The sequence below is a fragment of the Mugil cephalus genome, chromosome 13 (genome assembly GCF_022458985.1).
Source record: "Mugil cephalus isolate CIBA_MC_2020 chromosome 13, CIBA_Mcephalus_1.1, whole genome shotgun sequence".
In the NCBI taxonomy this organism is placed as follows: domain Eukaryota; kingdom Metazoa; phylum Chordata; class Actinopteri; order Mugiliformes; family Mugilidae; genus Mugil; species Mugil cephalus.
In genome coordinates this window covers 25,495,372-25,521,911 of record NC_061782.1, presented here as the reverse complement: position 1 = coordinate 25,521,911, position 26,540 = coordinate 25,495,372, and the positions used below count along the sequence as shown (strand labels likewise).

The 26,540-nt window shown below is 38.5% G+C and overlaps 1 protein-coding gene across 1 annotated transcript; it reads right to left on the bottom strand.

Moving 5' to 3' along the window:
• Window positions 1-1,335: 1,335 nt before the first annotated feature.
• Window positions 1,336-25,642, bottom strand: slc18a2 (solute carrier family 18 member 2). Its single transcript, XM_047604046.1, has 16 exons — window positions 25,411-25,642; window positions 25,099-25,317; window positions 23,220-23,556; window positions 21,011-21,069; window positions 20,824-20,907; window positions 19,652-19,744; window positions 19,183-19,272; window positions 19,023-19,066; window positions 16,426-16,486; window positions 15,998-16,093; window positions 14,979-15,057; window positions 13,557-13,608; window positions 11,249-11,312; window positions 11,025-11,144; window positions 10,115-10,248; window positions 1,336-7,961 (listed from the first exon to the last, which is right to left on the bottom strand). Exons 2-16 carry the CDS (start codon window positions 25,229-25,231, stop codon window positions 7,854-7,856), a joined length of 1,554 nt encoding a protein of 517 aa, XP_047460002.1. The 5' UTR covers window positions 25,232-25,317; window positions 25,411-25,642; the 3' UTR covers window positions 1,336-7,853.
• Between the last annotated feature and the right edge of the window lie 898 nt (window positions 25,643-26,540).

Here is a 26,540-nt window from a genome sequence, read left to right as displayed (position 1 = left end):
CATGGGTTAATGTAAATATAAGTGTCTGTGTTATGTCCACATTTTAGGGGTTCGCTGGGAGCTCAAAGATGATCATTATTGTTTTTATTTCATCTTTATCTTTAGATAATATAGAGCGATGTGGTCTCATCCCTCCTCAAAACAAAAAAAAAAAAAAAAAAACACATGCAGAATAATTGCATTGCTTACACATATATTTCTCAGTAGCTGCACTTTTTTATTTCATGTTTTTTGCCTGAAATACATCAATTTCAGTAATTCAGTTCAATAATTCAATTACTGCCCTCAATAAATTTGAGAAGTTGAAAATTTTCTTGTCATCAAGGGGAGCTGGTGGGTCCTGAAGCCAGACCAGATGGTAAACACTGATGTAGATCAGTAAAAGTATAGTGTACCTGTAATTGATGTAACTGTGTGTACTGTAGGTGATGTTTCTTTTGCTGCTATGTTAACTATTTAATCTGTATTATGCATTTGTTAGCCCACCCACCCACCATATGTCACCACCAGCCGCCACTGGATGCACCCATATCTATGTGAAAGCTATTACTGCAATAATTTACATCTGTGTTATACACTGCAATTATGTGATTATTGAAAGAAGCATGAAGCAGGGTTTAAACCATCTAGTATTGTTTTTCAACAGTTTCAGTGGCGTTTAGTTCCACACCCATTCCCAACAGCATGAGATGTGTATACTGACAGTAAAAAATAATCTTGCAAAAAAATATTGTATAATCTTGTATCAGCTACAGTACAGTACCCTCTTCTTGTATCTTGAAGTGGGTGTACTGTCACTGTGTGCCATCACTCCTTCGCTCAGTCATTGCAATCACATTTTTTAAATATATTTGATTACAGTGCGTCAGGCATCCTTTCCCCAAAAGGCAACAAAATATGATGTGAAACTGGGTAAATTTTCCTTACAGCTAAACTGATGCAAGGACAATAACTGTCTGGGTTCTTAGTGAGGAGGAAAAGGAGCCATTGTAATAGCATCTGCAAAAGTAATTGAAGCCCAGTGTTGAGATGGACAAGCTGATTACAGGGTGTCTGCTCTCACATTTCCCCATCATGGCAACTTATTCTGTTGTCTTCCAGGGCTCAGCCCCGGCAACCAGTGAGTGTATTTCTGCAGCCAAACTGAATAACATGCATGCATATTACTCCTCTGTTCACCTTGAACTGTCATGGTAATACTGTGAAACCCCATTTGGACTAACATTTTGTCTATATGCTCAGTATACCAAAAGGTAATGGTGCCGACAAACAACTGTTGACAATCAACTGATGTCATTGCTGCTTGTTTCTGAGGAGAAAACTGATTTTCAGAACTGGGCATCCCACATTTATTAGGACATATAGTTTTACTTCAAGTAAAAACAAAAAACAAAAAACGCAGCCAATGACATACATGTAAAACTTACTCACTGACATGTTTGCTATGGATTCTGGATTAACAAAACCATACAAACAACTCCAGAAATAAATACATGTCATGCAATATGTCCTGAAAGACATATACAGTGTAGGTCACGCTTTAGAGAAATCACTCAATTGGTTGTTGTATAATCTTTTCTTTTCTTTTTCTTTTTTTTTTGCTGCCATGCTAAAATCCAGTGAAGTTTTTTCTCTGCCCAACAGCAGGTTTTCAAGGAAAAACAAAAGAATATAAAAAATAATATGTGTGACAGAACATTCACCGTGTTAGAAACAATGAATACTAGAGAAATCTTAAAAAAAATACAAATTTATGGGCAAATACTGTACATTTGTAGTGTATTTTTTTATTTACAGATTTTCTGAAAAGTAGAGCAGTAGCACAAGCAGAAATAATATTCTATTCATCCACCATAGTTTAGCAGAATTTTTGTAGTTAGCATATGAGACATTGAAACTTCATCCTGCTAGCTGAAGTTACAGTGGATACTACTTCACAATATACCATCTCTGGTTTGATTTCAACTTGGACCTCAACTGTATGCCTCTCTTTTTCCTTGGTTCCTGGTTTCTTTATTCTGTTGAATAAAGTATAAATGTTACATAGCAAACTAAGAATGACAGAGAGACAATGTTGCTGCTTCTACATGACAGTGTCCTATTTCCTTCACTTCTGAAAAATGTAAAACAGTTTATATACAACAGAATTTGGACCAACAGAATTTTGGCTGCAAATGTTTTGACGGTGAAAATGTTCTACCCCCTACAACACACCCATTATCTCATTTTAAGGAATGGCTCCTTTTGGTAAACAGTACTGTGCAGTAAATGTAGAACAACAACCACAGACAGATGCACGACCAGAAAACTACACAATTCCACTTAACACAGGTAACAGTTAAACTGAGCACATAGCTGTACTTGTTCTCAACTTCTAGTTATTGACCACCTCTGCCCAAAATGAAATTTCTTGCATCATTAATATTAATAATTTTATATATATAGTTTCCCATGGCTGGTGTGTACTAAAATGTTTTTCTTCAAGACAGACTCTCTATGCTGTGGAAGATAACGACTTTGTTCATGGTGGTAATATTTGCTGTGATGATAGCAGTATGTGGTATATAGCCAATCAAATTGCAGAAGGGCAAAACTGTCAGACCCAAGAATGGCTGCTTTCATTGCCAAAGCTTTTGGCCACTCAGTGGACTCTCAATCCAAGGCATTTTGTTTTTAGTATGATTTTTCATGGCATAAATTACTCCAGATTATATAGTTTTTTTCTGCTGCCTGCAGATAAGTGTCCCAGTTTCCCCAAATGATCCATCACCATTACTACTAAGCGGAAGCAGTAGTTACTGCTAATTTGCTTGGAAGTTCCACTTTCAATGAAACTGATTAAAATAAGATTTAAATCATAAAATGCTTTGCAGAGTCGTGTTTGTTTCTAGGCTGGAAACCAGAACAACTGGTTGGTCTGCAGTTGTTTTGTTGGGAACTGATTATTCTCTGGCAAAAATCCATTCATGTGGTGATTGACAGAAGAGTAACATTTAACCAGCTACATCTAATTGGTTGTAGGACTATCCAATTCCAGTTGTTTTCTATGTATCATTTGAAACACACCCCATAATGAAATCTGACAAGAAATGAGTCTGTCTGTGCCAGGCTATTTATGCATGTCCTGCTTAAACACAGCCCGGGAAGGTGCCTTCATTCAGAGAACTTCAGTCTGCTTTGATTGGTCTGTTCCACTGACCTAAGTGGGCACAGTCCATAGATTCTCCAAACAACATTACTGCTGTTCAAGGAGAGATGCAGGGGAAATGAGGGACATGGGAATGTGACAAAGCCTTGCACTGAATAAAAAATAGATTACGACGCTGAGCGCAGAAAAGCAAAATTGATTGAAATGAGACTTGAAGCAGCTGTTGGAAAATAATTCTTGGCTAATGTCTTTAAGTTTCCTCTGTCTCTGGAGTTGTTTGGTCATTTCTCAACAGCTGATCATTCCCAAATACTTCCTCACTGCAATGTGAAACAGAGTCAAAATGCTGGCCCTCCCTACTGTAAAGTTACTTCTGTGTAGTGTTGGGGGTAACGCGTTTCCGTAATATATTACATTTAGGCAGTAACGGAGTAATATAATGCGTTACTAACTATATTTTGGTAATATTATTACAGTTACTGAGTCCAGTAATGCGTTACAATCCGAGCTGTCTCACAGGCGGAGGTTTCGAAAAAACAACACAGGTGCAATAGCCTTAAATAAAGAGAAGAAGAAGACGATGATTTTAAATCAACAGAAGAATAAGACAGCAATCTGATTGGTCAATAAGACATTTAGAACGTGCTCAAATCAGCATCACAGCACAGCTGACTCATCACTAAAAATATTGCTCTGCCAAGTCTGTGGCAACGTTGTATCCATCTCCATGGCAACACTGTAACTGGTAGAGCTGGAGCAAGAAACGGCTGGAAAATACGCTACAAAATGGATCGGTTTGTTGTTAACAGCATCTTTGTTATAACTTGGGCAATAAAAGTAAGCATTTTCGCTCATTTATGCATTATTGATTTGTTCGGTTAAAGTCTGAGACCGCGGTAAAACATGAACGTCAGCTCAGAGTTCGCTCATCTGGGACTAGAAAATCTTTTCTGTTGCTGGGTCGTTCCTAAGGTTCGGATTATTCGCTGTAGTGGTGAACTAGGATACATGTGAACCATATAACCATGACATCTACGGCTAAAAATAGTACAAGTATTACATTTTGGAAGAAACTTGCCCAACACTGCTTCTGTGATACTGGAAGTACTAATGTATAACTACTATTACACAGGCTGTGCACTATTGTACTGAGCTCTGTGTATTAGCTGATTCTCTTCCCTGTTCTGAATGGCGTTGATCGACATCACTTATACATTTACACAGTTTTCAAGACATACACAAAACAAACATGAAATATAAATTGTAAAAGACAAAACTAATAGGGCCAAGTAACAGATAATCTTATTAGAGGCCTGAGCCTGAGCTTCCCCCACCCATATAATGTAAGCAGGGCCCTTTCACTGGGGTCATTTTCAGTTTTGGCACCTGAGAGTTGTTGACCTGCATTTGGAGAAGATGTTAACATTACACTATTGTGCCTGTTGTAAAATATATTAACAGGGAAATTACTTTAAAGGGCAAACAATTAACAGTAATTAAGGCATTTGTGAAGAATCATATGGTATGTCACATAGTTTGTTCTAAATAGTTGTAGGAGATTTTTGGAAAATATATACAGATTTAAGGCAACTCTTTTATGCTGTGTCTACAGATAACTGGTTGAAGCAAAGATGATTGGTGAAAAGAGTTGTCAGTCATTTTTCTAAGTCCACTCTCTAAGAGTTAGTAATTAGATAAAAATAAATGATCACATTTGGCCTTGGCCTCTGAGAACAAATGACAACAGGTGGTTTAAAAATGATCAGTAAGGAGGGCCTTTTAGCAAACATTTAGTGAAATCTCTGGTCAGTTTTGAAAGATTCTGACAAACAGAATGCAATGTGATTACTATTGTGCAGGGTTTTGATTGTCTGTGATGACCTTATAAAATGTATTTTAAGATTCAGTATTGTCATATTATGCTGTGTATTAATCCTATTATTTGTCTGTGTTAAAGCAAATTTTAAAGAAGTAATTTGTCATGTCATGCAAAATATTCCTTCAAGGAACAGTTTGGAAACTATCTATATGTAAAAACTATAGATCTTCTTTTCTAACTTCTAGCAAAGGACAAGTAAATGTATATTCTACTATGTCAAACTTTTCCTTTAATTCCTACAAGTAGAACCCAGTATGAATGTGGACTGTGTACTGATCAGCACAGAACATTAAGACCACTGACAGGTGAAGTGAATAATGTTGGTCCTCTCATTAGAATGCTCTTCTGCTGAGCAGTCACATAGATATATTTAGACACATACAACACACTTAAATGCTGTTGCATGACCACCTCATGGCAACAACCGTCTCTGACGGCAGCAGCCACATCCAGCAGAGCAACGCAGCTTGAACAAAAACTGCTGAGGAACAGCTCGAAAAACATAACCATGGTTCAACGTGAAGAGCATCTCTCATTTTTTAAGATCCCAAATGGATTGAGCATCTGCAGAACGTGCAAGTGCGCCCCGCAGAGGGCCCCCAACTCAACCTGTATGACCCAAAGTCTCCCAGCACCTATGTCCTCAGAGTGCCTGTGTTCATTCCCAAATGAGTCAGAACTGTTGGAGACACAAGGGGGGCCTACACAATATTATACAGGTGGTCATTATTTTATGCCTGATTGGTGAATACTGAGAGAGAAACACAGAACAAATCACTTGTCACAGGTGTCACCTGACCTTCTCAGCAGCAGACATTTTGATTTGTCATAGCAAAGGAAGCACAGGCGTAAGTAATAACATTAATGATGGCCCAGGGGAAGAACACACAGAAAGTGGCAAGCTCATCAGGAGACAGCAACACCTCCCCCATTCAGCCGCCCCTGGCTACTAATACAGATGTCAATGAGAACACTGCTGCTTCCTCCGCTGCTGCTATTTTGAGTAACAATACAAATCAGTGCAGGAGAAGAATGTCATCCTGTTGTAGGATAAAAAATATGCATGACATGTCCCTCTTCAACATTCACATTTATACAACTACTAGTGTGGTTAGAGTTTTGACCTATTTTTACTGAATGTTTCTCACAGAAAATGGACACAGGCCCATGGTTCCACGTGGCTCACCACCCTCTGTGTTAACACTGTGTCATTCCAGTGAGCCTGGTTGGACTTGTTCACCTAAACAGACCACATTATGAATAACATTTGCACTTTTTTCTGGCATGGGAAAATGCAACAGGTCTGTTGTAAACAACTTTGTATGTAGGTATAGTTTGTCAAAGAATGTAAATGTATATTTTATACTGAATTATACGGGGCAGAACTCTGTTGTGGTATCCAAAAAGCGTTTAAGAAAGGCAGCTGGACTTGTAGAGTTTTTTTCTGAGAAAACGTTTCACCACTCATCCGAATAGCTTCTTCACTTTGAAGGGACGGGTCGGGAATCTGTGGGTGTAGCCCAACAGAAACTCAGAGGACCTTCACAGACTCTCGGTTGTAATGATCTTTGTGAGCTCAAACCTTGAAGTATGTTCCACACAAAGACTTTTAATGTATAGATAGCTGAGGAACAACAGTTCTCTGGCATGTCAGAGTGTAGTATGTTAAAGAAGGATCAGATCATTTTAATTTACAGCAACCACTGGATCCTCACAGTAGGACTTTTTTTTGTGAATTGACACATACAGTAAGTTTGTGTCACTATTGAGTGGCAAACTGCAAAGACAGTTCTGGCTTCTGAGGAAACGAAGAAGTGTCCATCGCACAAGTAGTTAACACACTAGCTAACAATATGCTCTAAACTGCTCCAGAAAATACACAAACCTGCAGACAGCCTCCAAACGTAATGCTGTTTAGGAAGTGGTGTATTGTTATATAAAAGCGGAAATACTCTCATTGCTAGCAAAGAGGCTTGCAGAAAAAAATGAAATTATTGAGTGCATGAAAAAAAGAAATCTGTTTATTTGAATCACCCACTTCCAAACATGTGATATACTGAGTTCATGCTGTTATAATAAACTGTGTCAATGTGAGCAATTTGATACTATTTCTGGAAACAGGACATTGGGTTTCTTTATCTGTCTCTAAACAACAGTATGGGAAATGTTTCATATCTCTGTGGCCTCTGTTCTAGTGAGCATATATGTGATCTGTTTTGGAATACATTCCTCATTCCTTGTTAAGCAGCTCAAAGCAGTGTTGACTTCCCACACTTCCACCAGAGTGGTTGAACTGGGGAAGCCCTTGATGTGTACTTTTTCAATGCAAACAGTCTCACAAATCTTCCTTAACAAACACCAAATTCTTGACATACCACACAATTACCCATTATAATACCAACTTGCACATGAAATTCTGATAATTATACTCGGGACAAGATCATTGACATACAGTAGATAAAACTTAATGGCCAGCACATGAATCGAGACAGATCTTCAAAATAAACTAGCAATGCATCTGTTGCTCAGCACCCTCCTACTGTCTAAAAAGTGCTTGTTAACACATCTCTCTACTGAATAAGGCTGTTGGCTAAAAATATCTCTCACACAATGCACTTGCAAACACATATGAAGAACAACTTTGGTTTGCTCCAGTACAACTGCTAAGAGTACACTGAACAGTGAAGACTGAATGCAGGACATTCACACGGAAATATCTTGGCTGTTTTATTTCATTGCGGTTTTCTTTTTCTTTTGTGTTCCTTCTTTTTTTTTGTACAACAAAATAGATCCTCTGAATGGTTAACCTGCATGGCTGCTGTCCTGTTAATCATAATCATCATATTCTGGATCCATGTCTTCACCTTGGTAGTATGTCCCTTGTGTGGAGTAGGACCTCGTCTTCATTGAACAGTTGGTGTCCATCAGAATTGCCTGAAAGGACAATTGTTAAAAGGTGTTGTTTGTGCCACACATTAGTGTTCTTTGTCTAAGCAGAGAGTAAGATACAGTCCTCGTTTTAAATGTTCTACTACATGCAATTGTTTTGTGCTATTAAAGCATCATATGTAGGATGTGAAAACTCAAACACAAGTTTGAAACACAAGCGAGTTAGAGGAGGGGGCATCTACTATTTTAATTGTCTTTCTCTTGCTTTGGATTATCTGTGTCAATATGGAACCGCACTCATTCCTATGAAACCTTCCATCTTCAATTTCTGGAAAATAATTTTTCAATTCTAAGGGAACCTTTATGCAGCCTGCAGGCAGCTGTGGCCACCTGAAAAAATCAGATTGGCAATATTCTGATTCTGATTTATTACTGCACACCACACTTATGAAGTGTAGATTTACAGCATACACGATGTTTCTCTGACACTGTTTTGGGATTTGTTTAGTTTTTTTCCTTATTTCATGCACTCTGCCTGTCACTGTTAATTTTGATAACTGTATTGGTTAGCTGATCTGCCCTTTTTCGTTTCACCTGTGTCACTTCTCATCTGAATCTAACTGACAAGCTCTTGTTATTTCAATAAATTCTGCCATTTGATAAGATATTTATTGTCAGGCACATCCAAGAATATTAACATTAATATATCAAAATAATCAAAATTAGCTGACTGTAGAGAAATCACTTTTGACCTACCTTACATAATATTGAATGCTCTTACTTTAAATGCACGTAAAAATTAACAATGGGATAAAAGCACATCAGCAATTCATTAAGACACATTGGACTAGAAATGTGCATGAAAAATTGTTGATTCAGATCTGAATTTTTCTACTCATGTTTAAAACCAGAAGAGGCAACCCGATAGCAGCATGGCTGTGATGCCATGTTTTCTTTAATTTCAAGACGTGGAAGCAAACTCAGGGACTGACAGATCGGAACACTCTCAGTGAAGGAAGCGAATAGTGATGAGGGAAAATAGCAGGGAAGATGAAGTGAATACAAACAAAATATCATTATAATAGAGAGGGAATGAATGAACGAATGAATGAATGAAGATGCTGCATGGAGAAATAAAAATGGATATCGACACAGATGAGTGAAACGGCTGGATGAGAGGATTCACCCACAAGCATGCAGGGTGGAGATGTGTATGCAGTCCAGTTGGTGTCCACTGAAGGTAAACTAGTTCATTGATTTTCTCATCTGGCTAAATGTTGTATAACATGAGCATATTTTAAAAAGTTATTTAGAATATATGATATGATGTGACTGGTGTTATATCATACATCTTATGTAAATATAGCTGTGTCCAACTGAAGCTCATAAATAAATAAAAATAGATTTTTCCATTTTGCCAACCAAAAAGAGAAAATTAAGTATGCACTATAAGAAGTGCTGCACATTCTAAAATTTCAGAATGTACACTGGGTATCCTTGTTTGCTCATAGCGCCATCAGCACAGACTGAATATCTGCATGAAACATCAAACTTACATTTGATTTTGCTTCAATAAGATGTTCCTAACCAGATGAAGATGTGCTATAGAGGGGACTGTAACAGATACTAAATGTCTAAAGGGTTGTGACCAGTAGCTGAGCGCGGCACAGAGCTCTAGTTCTCATGGGCTAATTTTGCACAAAGAACATATTTACAAAAAACATTAAAAATGATGTCATTGAACCAGCATTATTGCTGTCGGGTCTCAGTCACCATAGTCAGGGGATTGGGATGGTAAACAACATTATACACAGTACACATTCATTGACTGCCAGTGCTCATTATTATAAGCAGGATGCTGTAATTTATGACTAGCCAAATATGGGATTATTATTTTTCCAATAGGTTATAAAGCAGATTATTTAATAAAATAGCAGCGTGTCACATGATCTGCGGAAACTATATTTTTTGTTTGGGTTACTGAGTCATGTTTAGTTGCAATCTCATAACTTCTGGATTAAAAAAAATATGTGAATGGCAAGGAAACCCAGGAAACAGTGTTGGGAGGTTAAGAGTACAAATATCCAAAAATGATAACTTTGCATTATGTGTGTCGATCGTGCCTTTTATAGCGTCTAGAGTTCTGTGAGTGTATGTAGGAACAGCTTGATCTTGAATATGTTTGTGATATATCTTACAATTTTCTCTTCCTGCCCTGGTGGATTCCTGAGGAAAAGGCAGAGAGGAGCAAAGAAAATGTCCACTACTCCAATGATGGTCATCAACCACGGGAACCCGATACTCTCAGCTATAGATCCTCCAATTGATGGACCTGTATCAGGAGAAGACAGATCAATAGATCACATACTGGTTTAGGTTATTTATTTGACTGAAGGCAGCCCTTTGCACTGTAATTCAGTACTGATAAGGTGATATATTGGTAACAATGGTGTAAGTATAAAGGGGTGGTCTTGAAGCCATCACCTAGTAGCAGTCTGGTATCAATGAGAATATATAGCCAAAAGCAAAAAGTCTAGGGGTGCTAGAGGTGATAAAGCTGAGATGATAGTTAATTAACTAACCACAGAGTTGATACTTTGATACACAGAAGCTGCCATTGCCAAAAGGAATAAGTTGACTGGGATAGGAAGTGATCTCCTTTCAGAGAATTTCTTAGAATTTGCTGTAAGTTAGCCGTGCGGTTAGCTCCACTCTCCACTGTGGAGTAACCACCACGTTTTCGCCAGTTCAAATAGCAAATACATGCAACATACAGATTGTAGGAAACCATACTTAATCGCACTATGTCTTATAAAATAAAATAGTGTCGTATTGGGCCTAGTAGGTAAAACAGTCCAAGGAACTGTAGCACACAAAAAAGGACACAGATGTGTCTTTTATTTGAAATTTGTTCTCATTACTTACTTTATCAGTGGGCTTGGTTTAATTCTAAATTCTTTATTATGGCTTAAAGTTAAATTCATATTTGTGTATGGTAATGGTTTCTGATAATACATCTGAAAAGACAAATTGTGAGAATATCCATTCTGGTTGGCCTGTGATTTGGAGTCCTTGGAGTTTTGCTGAGGATTTGTGTCTACTGCTCACCTAAAGCAAATCCCATGCAGAAAGCCACATCAGCAATGGCATACACACTTCCATAGACTGACACATGACGCAGGTCTACCAAGTAACCCATTATAGGCATCATAGAGGAATCCACCATACCTGTAACACACAATGGTCTCACAAGTAACACATTGTACATGTGCATACAGTACAGTTAAAGTGAATGTGAATGTGAATGTAGGGAGTGAGTGTAGCAGACTTACCAATGGCAAAACCAACACCAAAGTTGGGAAGAATCAGGCCATAGATGTCTCCAGCAAATGGGACCTAGAACAGATTATTTGTCCATTTACTTCTATGAATTACATGTGAGGATAGAATTTTCATTAAATATGTTGCATGGAGAGTGGAGCTGGCTGATTTTAGATTTTCGAAAGGGAATAATTGTTAAGAGATTTGAAGAGCAATGACAGCCAGAGGGAGAGAACGTGGGCAATGTGGATGTTTTTTTTTCTATATCCTACAAACAGTAAAAGTAATTAAATCATTCTCTGTTTTTATACACTCAGTACTCTTATTAAATTATATCTGACAGGGCTTCAAAATACACATTTATTGCATCATCCAACAGATGTTGTGATAATTATGTTTAAAATAATGCACACATCTTACACATCTTCCTGGTCACAATCATGCAGTGGCTAGAACTCGCCTCACACTAAGGTGGTTCTGGGTGGGCTGAGGCCTCTCTGTTTGGAGTGAGTAGGAAGCTAGCCACCGTCCCAACTTTTCAATTGACAAAAGTGATCTAGAAAAGACTGCCAAGTCTTGTAGATTTTCTCTTCTTATTTTTTCCCCAAAGAGAATTTAATGTTTTCCCAAAAGAGTAAAGTATAAGGGTAAGAGAACCTTTGTGCTAGTAAAGTAAACAAATTATACCATATTCTGTTACACACTGTTTTGTGTCAGAGTCCTGTCTTCCTCCCAATTACCATGACAGATCTAAATCAATGGGTTTAGGCAAAATGTTTGATAGAGTTGAGGAAATATTTCTCCAATAACCTGATATCCTCTGACAGCTCCTGAACATATGACCTAAGGATGCTGGTACAAGCCCTCAATGTTCCAATGAAGGATCTACAGTGTATCTGGAAATATTTTATATTAACTAAAAAAGACCATGTCTAGCACAGACTGAAGAGCTATGAATCTGTTCTAAGACTGTTACCACTGGCCCTAGATCATCTTGTCAAGCAGATTCCATCATTTCTTCCATATATAGCTCCTTCACAGTGTGCATCTTATAGAAATACCAGTTCAATATAGCCTTTATGTGAATATATACATATAATTGTGGGACTGTGTGTCCAAAGAGACAGGGAAATAGTTTAATATAATCTATGTTATATAATCTAACCACAAATTTTCTGTGGATGTAGACTTCCTCAAATCCATCTGTCTCTTCATGTAATCCCAGACACAGATCAGGGCTCTGTGGGGGCCAAGCCATCACTTCCAAGACTTCTTGATCTTCTTCATGCTGAAGATAGTTCTTAATGACTGTGACTGTATGTTTGGGCTCTTTGTCCTGCTGCAGAAAAAAATTGGGGCCAATCATCCTCCTCCTGATGGTATTGATGATAGATAAGTATCTGCCTGTATTTCTCAGCATTGAGGACATCATTAATCCTGACCGAATCTCCAATTCCATTCGTAGAGATGTAGCCTAAACCTCGCAAGGAACCTCCACCATGCTTCACTGTTGCCGGTTGTTTTCATGTATAATTGAGTCTCTTGGCCTTGCTTTTGTGTCTGAGGTTTTTGACAGCAACTCTTGCCAGAAGATCACTTCTGGTCAGACATTTTCACCTGCCGCACTAAGTTTCCTTGATTGACCACTGCGTCTACGATCCTCAACATTGCCTGTTTCTTGTGCTTCTTCAGCAGAGCTTGTACAGCACATTTTGAAACATCAGTCTGCTTTGAAATATTTGTCTGGGAGAGACCTTGCCAATGCAGTATAACTACATTGTGTCTTGTTGCTGTGCTCAGTCTTGCCATAGTGTATTTATCTGTGACATGACATGTCTTCCACAATCTCACCTTGGTAGCAGAGTTTGGCTGTCCCTCACCCAGTTTTAAGCCTCCTACACACCTTTGGTGTAATTGGTTGATCATACACCTGACTACAATCCTGCAAGTGTACCAGTAAGAATTGATGCTGGTTTGAAGGCAAGGGATAGTAACACTAAATATTGATGTTGATTTATATTTTTGAAAGCCTTCTTAGTTTACAGCACTTTTTCCAACACCCGCATAAAACATTTGCTCAGTACCGTATACGTGAGAGATACTGAAAGACAGGAAATGAAAAAGAGAGAGCATGTGAATGACATGCAGCAAATAGTCCCTGGCTGGGAACCGGACTGGGTAGCTGCGGGGAAGGGCATACAGACTCATGTATTCTGGGCTATACCCATTCATATTACCACAAATTCAAGTGATTACGAACAGCAACATTTATGTCATTTGAATACTTGCTAATGGTGTCGCTGTCTCCCTAATACTTACACATATTACGCTGATTCCAACCACCACCATTCCAATTAGAGCACATAGCCATCTATAAGGGACAAAAGTGTCAGTGTCAGTGGTCAGTGTCACCTAATATAAAACACACAAATTTATTCCAGTCAGTTGCACACGGTTAGTTTGTACAATATATGTATATTATAAACATACTTAAATATTTAAAACTATTGACTGAATACTATACCTAATAGACAGTATACTTAGTGCTACTTAGCATGCCTGAAAAAATGGGACATTTCTTCCTGCAAAACTCTACACTGGAGAGAGAATAAGTTATAACAATGAGTCAGTGACATTGATTTATTGAGCCTGTTCAAAACATTAGCAGCATAATAACCACTACATCCATGTCAATCATAACAACATAAGGTTGTGCCTTTATTTAATATGCCACATGCACTTCAATGACAGATACAGCCTCATCCTGATAAAGGCATTCTTGCATGGAATGTTTTATTCGGTGTAGTGGAAATCAACCACAATTATGTGGATTCTGCTATACTGAAAACAAGTGTAAATTCTGAGTGATGCTGTGGTCCTATTGTGTTGACAGTGCTTCTACACATGTATGTGAATATGTGAACATTGTAGAACTTTTATGCGTGACTGGGAGATATTAGCCCAATAGCAATATGCAGAGATCAGCCATATCAGCCATATGATCACAATTCAGTGTTCTGCTGGGAAACTTTTGGACCTGGCATCGTGTGGATGTTACTTAGACATGTACCAGCCACCTAGACCAGACCAGACACACCCACCCCATAGCAATGATACTCCTTGTGTCTCTCATGAAGAACAGCACAAGAAGTTGAACTGGCCTCCAAGGTGGTCATAATGTTATGCCTGATCAGTGTGTATTGGTTTTGGTGCTTTGTTGTTATACATGCAGTATAACAAGTATAAGAGGTCAAATAAGTGTGTTCCACTACTGTAATATTCCCTAAGATGCAAACGTGGTCTTTCTTGATGTGATTTGTGGCAAAGACCAGATCAGGGCATGCTCTTAAGATGTTGACCCATCATACAAAATCTAGATTCAAAAAGTCTGGCAAGCTTTTGGGATGTAGCATATGCATTAAACTTTTCATGTAGTAAGGATGGGTAGATGAATGATTAAAAGGTTAGGTCTGTCTATTCTGAAAGTCCTGTTTTAACATTAAATATGATTAGCTCATGATAGCACTAACAACAGTTGGTTAATGGAAACAACAACAACAAAAGAACTATTTCTAGTGAAGATGTGTATGCGCAGAGATTACGGGTGCCCTTTACCAAGGTTTCAATAAAGCCAGCCTCACAAGCACTAAAAGACTGAAAACTCATTTAGAGGAGCGGAAACAGATATCAGATCCACAGAGGGAGAGAGAGAGTATAGATAAGTGTAATTTCCCTCCCTACCTCCCCATCTTGTGTGCCAGCGTGCCGAAGATGTTGGTTCCAATAAGGTAGGAGATAGACGCTGGTAGGAAAGCGACGCCTGGATCACAGACACACACACATACAGAGACATGAGAAGCTGAAGGTGTGGGCAGGATTTCCAAGATTAGCAGATCTCTATCAGTAGCTCATCACAGAGCTGCTGTACATCTTCCATTGTCTGTAATGAATATTTGTGCCTTCCACCTGCCAGCATGTGACACCCTAATATCCTGTTCCCCTCTCCTTCTTTTTATCTGACCTAGACTCAATGCACAACTCACTGCACAAACAAATAACAGCAAAGACTGCAGGAAGTCTCTGTATTGAAAGTATTTGGTAAGATGGACTAGTTACACTTTTGTATGATGTATGATGTAAGACATGTATGTATATTATGTAGATAAAACAAAAACATGTAGAAAACCTATACAGAATTTTGATGATGATGTTCACCCCTGTAAGGGCCTTCTTGAAATGTCAACATAGCAAGTATTAGTAGCGTTCCTTTCTGTTTCTCCTTGCAGATCCCTTCAGATCCCTTCTGTCCACTTTGTATCATTGTCTTCTTTGAAACGCCAGCTGCTTTTCACTTCCTTTGTCAGTATCATACTTGGACAGAAACACATTGCATTTGCGCAAATGAAGGACGATAAAATGTATCTTTTTGTTGTGACTTACTATCGCATCACAATTATGAGTAAAGATAGCACCTCACTGATATATTTTTTAAGACGTTATTGCTTTTTTACAGTGTGTACAAACAGCCCTCTGGGTGCCTAGCTGCCCACTGATTCAAGTGTGCTCAGTTAAATGCAGGCAACACATTCCTTGCATATTTGTACACACATTCATGGCAAATAAAGCTGATTTAATTAGACCTTTAATATGAATCATCCATTACGTGGGTCCTTATCATCCCTATCGTTTTTAAGGTTCTGTGGCAACGTATGTTGGTGAACTCTGCATTGTTTGTGGACAGAACAGAGCTTTATAAATACCTAGCTGCCATTTCCTGGCACACATTGTCTCCATCATCCAGATTGGCAGCGTTGGCTCCATCATGGCAATAGCCATATTTCCAAAGCAAATGGCACCTGGGAATGAAGATTGAAGGTAAGTGGATGCAGTGTCAATTATAGTCTGTTTTTGTTCCTTGCTCCTCATGTGTTACTACCCAGCCTCCAAACCTCCTTAACATGCAGCTCTCACTTCACAATATAATTTGAATTCATGTTCCTACTCTGTAACCAGCAAATCAATTGCTGACTATCTGTTTGGCTGACATGTCCAAAAGACCAAAAACAAAATCTGAGTCATTTTTCCCCCTGCTCTTTCCCCGCCACCATTAACAAGACAATCTCACACAGATGCTCCTCAGGACTGGGCTGTTGTAAGGTTTCCTCACACCTATTGTGCCGGTTCTTACCAGCTGCAATTAGAATGTATGGATCCTTCATTAGCGTCAACAGTGGGGTCCCCTTCTGACTCTGTGAAGAATGTAGGCACAATAAAAACATTCGAGATGAATGCAAAATGTCTTTTTTTTTTTCGAGCCTACTATTGTAATGTTTGTACACATTGCCAACATTCCTATTAAGATCAGTATCTTCTCACAGCGCAATACAATATGACGTCTCTGTAAATAAATGATTAACGCAAAATAAATGTTACATTCTGCCTGTATCCATAACAATGGCATGTCATTTATCATAATAACTGAGGCTCATTACATTTGAGATTGCTTAAACAAGTAGAAACATGCTTGGCCCAGCGCAGCTTCTTCATCACCTGAAGAGACTATTGTGCCTTGGTGCAAATCTCCAAATGTGAAAAAATCTACTAATAACCAGATACAGATTATCTTGATGGCTTTACTTCTATTAGCAGCTCTGTTCGGTTCTCCCCTGAGATCCCATGCCATCGTGAAAAAAAGCGAAAGATCATTCTTTCTTTTCTGAAGGGATCATTCATTTATTTTGTTAAACATTTAGTGAAGCATTTGTTGAAACATTAAAAATAAACTAACTTTAACAAAAATCTGGGTATGATAGCAACTACCACATTTGGGGCTTTTTACTTTCAATAAATGTACAGACTTCTGGAAATGTTTTTACTTTTCATAAAGGAAAAATGTCAAGTGAGTGAAAAAGACTTCTGCACACTTCTGCTTTAAAATCCCTTTCAGTTAATACATGTTGACCATATGGGCTGCATTTTCAGTCTATTACAATAAAGAAAAAAAAGGAAACATGCTTACTTTTTCATAAGCATATTTTATCAAACATGTCCATAGGGCACTAATGATGTGAAATGGAACACTTTTACTTAAGAAATAAAATATGTGTTTAGGCAGTGGTAAGATTTTGTCCTATTTTTCCATTGCTTTTGGTAGCCTTTAATGATGATGATCAGCACAAACAACCCCACATCCACCAAAGTAACCTCACATTGATCGAAAGTTGTTTGGATGAGCTACATACTGTTTTGTCACTATAATTAGGATTTTGTGTGCACAGTAACTGTGACTTAAAATAAACTGCCAGACTCAGTGAATGTTTAACTGACCTTGATGTTCTTGATTGTTTAGCAGAGTATCTAAACTTGCAATAGAGTCAAGTTAAAGGTGCTACACAAATATAGTAATAGCAGCTCACCTAATATTCACCATGTCTTCCTACTACAGTGGTGTGAAAAAGTGCTGGCTCCCTTCCTAATTTCTTATTTTTTGGAGTGTTTGTCACACTTAAGTGTTTCAGATGATCAAACAAACTTAAATATAAGACAAAGATAACACAAGTAAACACAAAATTCAGTTTTTTAACGAAGGTGTTCATGATTAAGGGAAAAAATCCAAACCTACACGACTTTGTGTGAAAAAGTGATTGCCCCCTAAACCATATAACTGGTTGGGCCTCCCTTATCAGCAACAACTGCAATCAAGCATTTGCGATAACTTGCTATGAGGCTTTTAAAGCACTGTGGGAGGAATTTGGTCCACTAATCTGCAGAATTGCCAGTTTGGAGATTTTTCCAGAATGAACTGCCTTTTTAAGGTCATGCCACAGCATCTCAATAGGATCCAGGTCAGGACTTTGACTAGGCCTCTCCATAGTCTTCATTTTGTTTTTCCTTCAGCCATTCAGAGGGGGGCTTTCTGGTGTGTTTGGGATCATTGTCTTGCTGCAGAACCCAAGTTCACTTCAGCTTGAGGTCATGAACAGATGGCCGGACATTCTCCTTCAGGATTGTTTGTAGACAACATAATTCATGGTTCCATTTATCACAGCAAGTCTTCCAGGTCCTGAAGCAGCAAAACAGCCCCAGACCACCACACTACCACCACCAGATTAGGTATGATGTTCTTTCAAAAAGTCCAACTTTTGTTTTGTCAGTCCACAGAGTATTTTCCCAAAAGTCTCACCACTCCATCCGTCAATAATGGCTCTCACTGTGGTTCAATTTTTTAGAAATGGCTTTATAAACTGTTCCAGACTGACAGATCTTTATTACTTTCTTTCTTATTGGTTCCTGAATTTCTTAGGATCTCAGCATGATGTCTAGTTTTTGAGTACCTTAAGTTTATTTAATTAAGTGATGTCTTGATTGAAATCAGGTGTGGCAGTAATCAGACCTGGGTGTGTCTAGAGAAATTGAACCCAGATGTGATAAAGCAGGAGGGCAAACGCTATTTCACACAGGGCCATGTAGGCTTGGATGTTGTTCCCTTAATGACAAAAACCTTCATTTAAAAACTGAATTTTGTGTTCACTTGTGTTATCTTTGTCTTGCATCTAAATTTGTTCGATGATCTGAAACATTTAGGTGTGACACACATGCAAAAAATAAGAATCAGGAAGGGAGCCAGCACTTTTTCACACCACTGTATTTATGTCTTCCCCCTTCTCTATTGCTCTTCCTTTCCTGTATTTGCTATCTTATTAAGAAAAATAGTCTTTAAAATGTTCTGCTGCTTTAAAGGTCATCTTGATGAAGTGAGGAAATAAATAATCAAGGCAAACTCACCTCTGGTTCTACCTTAGTGGGCTGAAGAACAAAAAGCTGTAGAGCTGTGAAGACACACGCATGCACATGCACACATAGTTAATATAAACTTTGATGTATAAGTAAGGATGTTTGCTAAGTTTTTGCTAAGTGTATTCTTGTTAGCAAGGAAAAAATGTACCTCCATCAAATACAGCCAAGAAAGCCAGAATAAGGAAAGGAGCAGTCTTCCCAACAAATTCATACATCACGCTGCCAAATGGTGGTCCAACTGTGGAGGACATGCTGGATGGTCAGTATGGACAGCAGTGGAGAGACCAACTTTGTAATCACTGCAGCTTCTGCAATGTTTCATCCATGACAGCTCAGTTTCATCAAGTGTGTCAGAATATTTTTTTGGATAAATGTTACAAAAGCTGTATTATTGGTGGCTTTTTTTGTAGATAAAATTACACTTGCGTCAAAAGAATAATTGTTCATATGACATATGTCATGGCCGACTGGGGCCTTTTTATGTGGAGTTTGTATGTTCTCCCTGTGCCTGCTGGGGTTCTCTCCGAGTATACCGACTTCCTCCCACTGTCCAAAGACATTTGAAATTCGGTTACACAAGTATCTTAAGCCAGGTTGTAATAAAGATGCATTCATACCTAACACTCCCAGTGCGAGACCTCCCAAGGCAATCCCAATGGCGTGACCTCTCTCCTCATCATCTGTGTAGACACTTGCAAGCATTCCCATCCCTGACAACACACAGTTATAAAGACAAATAGGCAAGGACTTCAGTGAAATTGCATACACCCACAGAGTTACCATAAAGGCTATTTATAATTTGCATCATCTATTTTTCAGAATTAAATATGAGAGCTTGATAGGAACTCCATCCATGCATTTTCCATATCCATCCATTGTGTTCTTGCTTTTTAGAGGTAGTGGGTCAATGACGGTCCAACAAATATACTAACAAAAGCAATTGTTATTTATAAGCCTGATGTATTGCTATCACTTTATAATGCTGAGTGTGCTTATATAATGCGTTGAGTTCCAATATGTCACCAGTCTAATTCTAGTTGTCAGGTGTGTTGCCATTGCCACATACTGCATCTTAACAATCAACAACAGACTCTAGAAGGCATAAAAACAGAAGCAACAATCAGTTATGTGCTATGACACCATATATACTGTGAGCATAGATATATAGTACATGGAAGTTAAAGGACAAAAACATCAGTCTGTATAACACAATGTAGCTGAACACAAAGAAAAGTTAACATGTAGATAAAAATGTAATAGCATTTTCAGCAATGTGTGATATTATGTGGTTTGCATGGAAAAGTAACAAGCACCTGGGACCTTACTGTTTATTTTTCTCAATGAACATTTAACAAACTCATTTAAATATTTACTTTTTGCCAAGCTAATTAATTTGAGACAGACTATAATTCAGTACTGGTGAGTTTTGAAAAACGCATGCTGCTTGCTGATCTACAAGTTTAAACTGCACTTAAAAAAACAAAAAACAAACAAACAAAAAAAACAAAAAAACAAAAAAAACAAGCCAATAAGGCTTAGTATTTAATTTAGTGAATTTCAGACTAGTCACTCTACAGGTGTTTAGATTTCAGATTAGTGCCTGAAAACTCTTTAGACAACAGTTGTCTTTACCCCTGGCAAAATTTGGGCTACAACAAAAAAACAATGCCACACTAATTTAAATTTGTGGACCAATACTCTTTAATGTCTGTCTAATTAATGTTAATGTATTCAAATACACTCGGTTAGTGAATAGGCAGACTGGGAAATAGAGAAAAGGAGACTATACCAGCCACAGATGAGCACGAAGACCCCACACCTTGAAGCGATCTGGCCAGAAACAGCAGAGTGTAGCTCGATGAGAAGGCGAACACTTCACAACAGTGAGAACAGCAAAATTACAAACAAAGAACCATCAGACATGGTTTACGTATTTGCTGGTTTTGACAATAAAGGTATGGTTGCAAGGAACTTACTGATTGTAGAGAGGAACATAATACAGAAACCAGCGAATATGGGTAGTTGGTACCCTATTCTAAGGGGACACAGAGAATAACGTTAAATTTATACAATATAGTTCTTCTAGTTAGCCTGAGATGTCTACATAAATATGCATACATACTACATTTCCATTAAAGGTTTTACTTAAATCAGGAATGAATTTCAGCATCTAAATCAGAGAGCAAAAATTATGACTATTTCAATGGAAAATGCCGTGGCTACAGAGGGAGTTGTTGTCAAGTTGGACACACCGCTGAGCCAAGACGAATGTGGATGTAGATTGTCTCCAACTTGTGAGTGTATGAGCAGCCAAAGCATCAAGCAGTACAACTAGGAATAAAATAAAAAAAGTCACCTTTAAGCAGATACTGATAAACTTAGACTCCACAGAAAACAAGTGGCAAGTAACGCAAAGTACAAAGAGAATTTGTAGATCTTTTGCATTTGCAAGACACATTCTCACCACAATTGTTAGTCTGGCATTTTAACTGAAACTCAGGAGGAGAATTAAAAGCCCAAGAGCTGCCATGCACATCACAACATCATCAGAGCTATTGTATTCCCACGTAGAAACCTGACATGCTTGACTTGCCTTGTATTGTCCTCTGTCAGGAGGGAAGGTGACTCAGAACCAGTAATCTCTTCCTGATTCTATAACTCCCTTCCTTCTTTTCTTCCTCCTATTAAAAGAATGTACCGGTACACTTCGCTAACCTGTTATCTCTGTTTTGGTCTCGACCAACTCATATGAAGTACAACCAGTACTTAGAAACTGGCAAACCCCTGGGCGAAAAAACAAAATTAAACCAAAAGGCTGTAAAATCTAAACAACAAAGTCAAAATGATCTCTTTAAACGACAAATTGTTATTGTCACTGTCTGGCTTGGGTCCACTCAGTAGTACTGCCTGGTGATCAAGAGAGTTTTCCTTTTAATAGAGTTTAAGTGTCACAGCCTACCACACTTTCATGCCATATGCTGGATGAATATGAGTGACTCATTCACTATGCAGCTATTGATGCAGTAACAGACAAATGCACATGCACACACATGCAAACACATAATCAGGAACTCTGCTCTGCTTAATTCAGCAGGATTAGAGACTATATGTTGTAGCTAATACGACATTACACAGTTGAAACCACGTCAGTGTCTCATTGGATGTTCCCCTAGACTTAACCCTCAATGTTATTCAGTATTGATCCCTCCGAAAACTGTTTCTCTTTAATGCTTGTCATCAAATGCACACCGAGTTGTATCACAACTGAGACACTTAGTGCAGTTTTTCAAAGTGTATTGAGCTAACCACTAAAGTTCCTGTGTCATGTCTAAACACTGTGTAGTCCCTGGGGTAAAAGGTTCTAATTGTGGAATGAGCCAGATTGAGTAGATGTGTCTTGGTCTGGTCTGAAAGATCACTCTAGTGCTGGAAATATACTTATATATTTTCTACAAAATAATTCTGCAAGTGAATAGCATATAAGTTACACCAGTTTTCTGATGTGCCCTCTAAAAAGAAAGTTGTTATTTTCTACACCTCACTGGAGTCACCAAATGTCATCCTGTGTTGACTATTGTTTCCATCCCTAAAAATTAAGGACCACAAGACTTACTACTGAATCATTACCCTGTTCTCTGTGGACTAATGTCTGATGGGGATACGTCTATTTACAAGCAGAAGATTGGTCATGAACAACAAAGAGCTGAACGCAGCAAAGAGAGATGGTCATGAACTTCAGGAAAAACATGGGACTATGGAGCCCTTCAGCTTCCTGGGAACCATCACCACCCAGCACCTGGGAGCTGAACATCAACTCTCCATCAAAATCCTTAAACTGCATCCATTTACAATATAATCAGTTTATTGAATACATTAAAACATGAACTGAATTTGGATCAACAATAAACAGTACCACCCTCTAGAGGACAAGTGGTTATAGAAGATGAGTACTTTGTGTTTTAGGATAAGAATCCCAAACATGGGATTGGTTTTTGGTTTATTGTGTGGCATCAACACAGGGTATCATTTGTCTTGTTTATTATTGTGTGACACATATTCTCAGGCACCAACAACAGACATATTCCAGGTTGACTCTAAAGCTTATTAACTGGCCAAATCCCAGCTAACCAGTCAAATAATGTATAAATGTCTCTACATAGAAACAATAATAAAGCAATGACCTACCTGTTTGTAAGTGGGCCAATGAAGGGGTTAGTAATCAGTTGCACAGTGGCCTTGGAAGCAAACAGCATTCCCACTTTGACGTTCTCATTGAGCAGCCTGCTGCTGGACTGTGGGCAGTCAGAGGAGTTCTGTGGTTTCTCTACACCTGCAGGGGTTGGAGGGACCGGTTCGGTAGACCTGGCTGTGGTGTTGGAGCCTGACAACCTGACAGAGTTGTCATATAAGGACACAATGCTGTGGAAGGATCCGGGAGGTTCCTGTTGTGACAGGGTGCTGTTCTTCAACGCCACATCTGTTGACTCATCCAGGTTGTATAGGTAGCTGGGAATGATGGGAACTGGCGGGCATAAGCGGGCAAGAGAGGACTGATGTAATAAAATATGACATGACCACTGACTGATGCTCACTGACATGATGCTAATCGAGGTCTAGTTCAGAAGAGAAAAAGTGTGCTTCTTCAGGGGTAATTCACAATACTAAAGATGGACAGCTTAAAAAAAAACAAGGTTTATGGATTGACACACATCACTGAAAACCAAAAGTAATTCAGCACTTAGTAGCATAAAGAAAAAAGAAAGAAAAATAAACAAAAAGAAAAATAGATGTCTTTGAACATAGACGTAAGTTAAAATGCTAATGGAGATAGCAAAAAGCTTTTTGTTCTTCTCCTCATTATCTCAATAATTTGCTTATCATTTTTCTATCTCATTTTGCACTCTCAGAGTCAAGTGTACATCCTATTCATAGAGCAACCTGCTTTCATGGCTTATTTCAATCACCTTGCTTTAAAACTTGTAAAATGGATGAAAATGGTTGTCTCAAGGAGCAAGAGTCAATTTCTGACTGCCAGACAATTATAAACAGACGGAGGTGCGTGTCAACGCTAGTCTAGGTCATTATATTCTTTTTCACTCATAAAATGTAGATGGTTATTTGTTAATCTTAAAATTGTGTTAATTTCGACAGTGACATTGCTGTAAGGACATATAAATTAAATGTGATTGGTAGTATTTTTCAACATACTGAAGCATTATAATATTTGAAGAGGAACATTCACCCAATGAACAAAACACTCACATCTACAAATACAGAAGATAATGCACGACAATGTCCTAAAAATGTGAGGCAACCTCAGAAAGCTGAAAACCAAATGTGAAGCTTCTACCTTCTCTTTAAATATTATATAACTGCATCTGAAAATATTTTCTCAATATCTCAACATCAACACCACACATTAATGGACTGCCATGTGTTTCAAATGACTACTCCTTAAAATCTTTGACAACCTTATATAGATTAAAGTTTGTGTGTTTTTAACGGAGACCTAATAATTAACCAAACATGCTGACAGAGCTCATCAGTGCTTGTATGATTTAACATTTATTGCTTTGGAAATGACCTGGGATGCTGACTGACAAACAAAGATTTTTGGAAAAAAAAATAGCAGAATAACCATGACTATGGGACACATTTATGTTATCATAAATAGGGATGTGGCAGTTTGTTTAGAAAGACTATAGGCCACATTAAGGGCTCTTTAATTATAGGATATTACATTAAGGTCTAAATAAATAAATAAACACATGCTAATTCATCCTCAGATCGTCTGTGATTTGTCAGTCCGGCTACTGGCGCCGTATATTTCATACCTACATATTATGGATGACAAATAAGGGTCAATTGGCTAGTCAATGTGATAAGCAGATTTTAGTACCGTTGAGACAGTTATTAACAGACAAGCTGCGATCTGATGAGCCTCATTCAGACTGGTCCAGACAACAGAGTATGTTTGAACAGACTTGACTACCTGTTGCGTGAAGAGAGGCAGAAAGAAACTCAACAGAGATGCGGGAGGTGAGAAGAGCAGGAGCGCACTTACCAACTACAGTAAGCAGCATGTTATCCAGAAGCAGGGCGACGAAAACAATAAAGAGTATCAGCTTCCTCGACTGTCTCTCCTCTCTGAGCCATTTGAGCAAATTAAACTGCCGAAGCGCATCTAATCTCCCCATTGTGTTAGTCCCGAAAAGAGCAACACGATGGAAAAGGCGTCCTTCTGAGACAAGTGGCGGCGATGGATCAGTAACTTTGAAAGCACCTACAACGATATATGAAACAACTGATAAGTTAGAGATAACAGACAAAGTGTTCTGAGTGCATGAAAATGTGAGCGCTGCAGAGTGGATCTTACCTGAGCTGCACAAGGTCCAGCAGCAGGAGCAGGAGCAGCAGGGCTGGGAGGAGGAGAGGACGTCTTTCTACTGAGTGGACCCGCTGCTGACGTCATTCACCCTTTATATGTGTACTGTACATCCCTGACAGACCTGTCCTCAAACACGCAAACCAGAGGAAAACAGACAGGAGACATACAACAGACAACAATTACGAAAACACAAAATGAGACCAGTTGTCTACTCATCATTTATCACCTGCCTGACCCTAGCTTCCTGGAAATAACAATTAATTAAAGTGCTAGAAGAATATTCTCATTTTCTTGATTTTTTTTTCTTCAGTGAAAAAAACAAACACGTAATGACATAATTAGCAACACATCATGTAGGCACATGCACAAAAAACGTTATGTCTCTCAGAGGATAACTGAAACTATCTTGAAATTTGTGATGCAACAGGCAAATTAAATCTGGAGCACACGAACTGTATCGTTCCAACAACTTCCTGTATTATCCTGTCTTACTCCCCTTTGTATCAGGTTAATGTACTTTCTCATGTAAGTCTCACATGTCCACACAAGATAGACATAATTTTTCTTTCTACAGTGCATGTACACCCATGGCTTTACTCTTGTTTATAGTGAACTCCAGCTGTGAATGCAAATAATCTGCCTCTGTCCACACCCATTTCCAGGAGAGGGTTGTGCCTTTCCAGGCATTGCCATGGATACGCCACAGACAAAGGTCTGTTCTGCCAGCCATCTCAATTCATAATTTGGACCTCAGCTCAAAGCTGGAACAGGAAGTTGCAACAGTGAGCATCCCAGATACTTTGACAACACACAGTGGATGCTTCCAAAGCAGAATGGAATTTGCAGTTGGGATTAAGAAAAAGAGAGTTTTAGTATGAAATTATTTCTGGTTAAATAATGAAAATGTGGCAAGTGTGTGTTTGTTCTTTGTCAATATTGTCTGGCAGCACCATCTTGTGCCCGGGAAACTCTACTGCAACAAATCAATCTGCCAATTCCTCAACAGTCTTATACATCATAGTTTGGTGAACCCATTGTATAGCAACTCCTGAGCTCAGCAACACACTGAATAAGCCATTTAAGTGTTGAAAATGTTGTGCATTGGTGCCATCAAAGCC

Coding starts and splice junctions, on each gene's coding strand:
- slc18a2 (XM_047604046.1), bottom strand. CDS start 25,231: ATGGGGAGATTAGATGCGCTTCGGCAGTTTAATTTGCTCAAATGGCTC. Junction 19,067..19,182: donor CTTGGCTGTATTTGATGGAG/GTACATTTTTTC, acceptor GTGTCTTCACAG/CTCTACAGCTTTTTGTTCTT. Junction 7,962..10,114: donor CAGGGCAGGAAGAGAAAATT/GTAAGATATATC, acceptor TTGTCCTTTCAG/GCAATTCTGATGGACACCAA.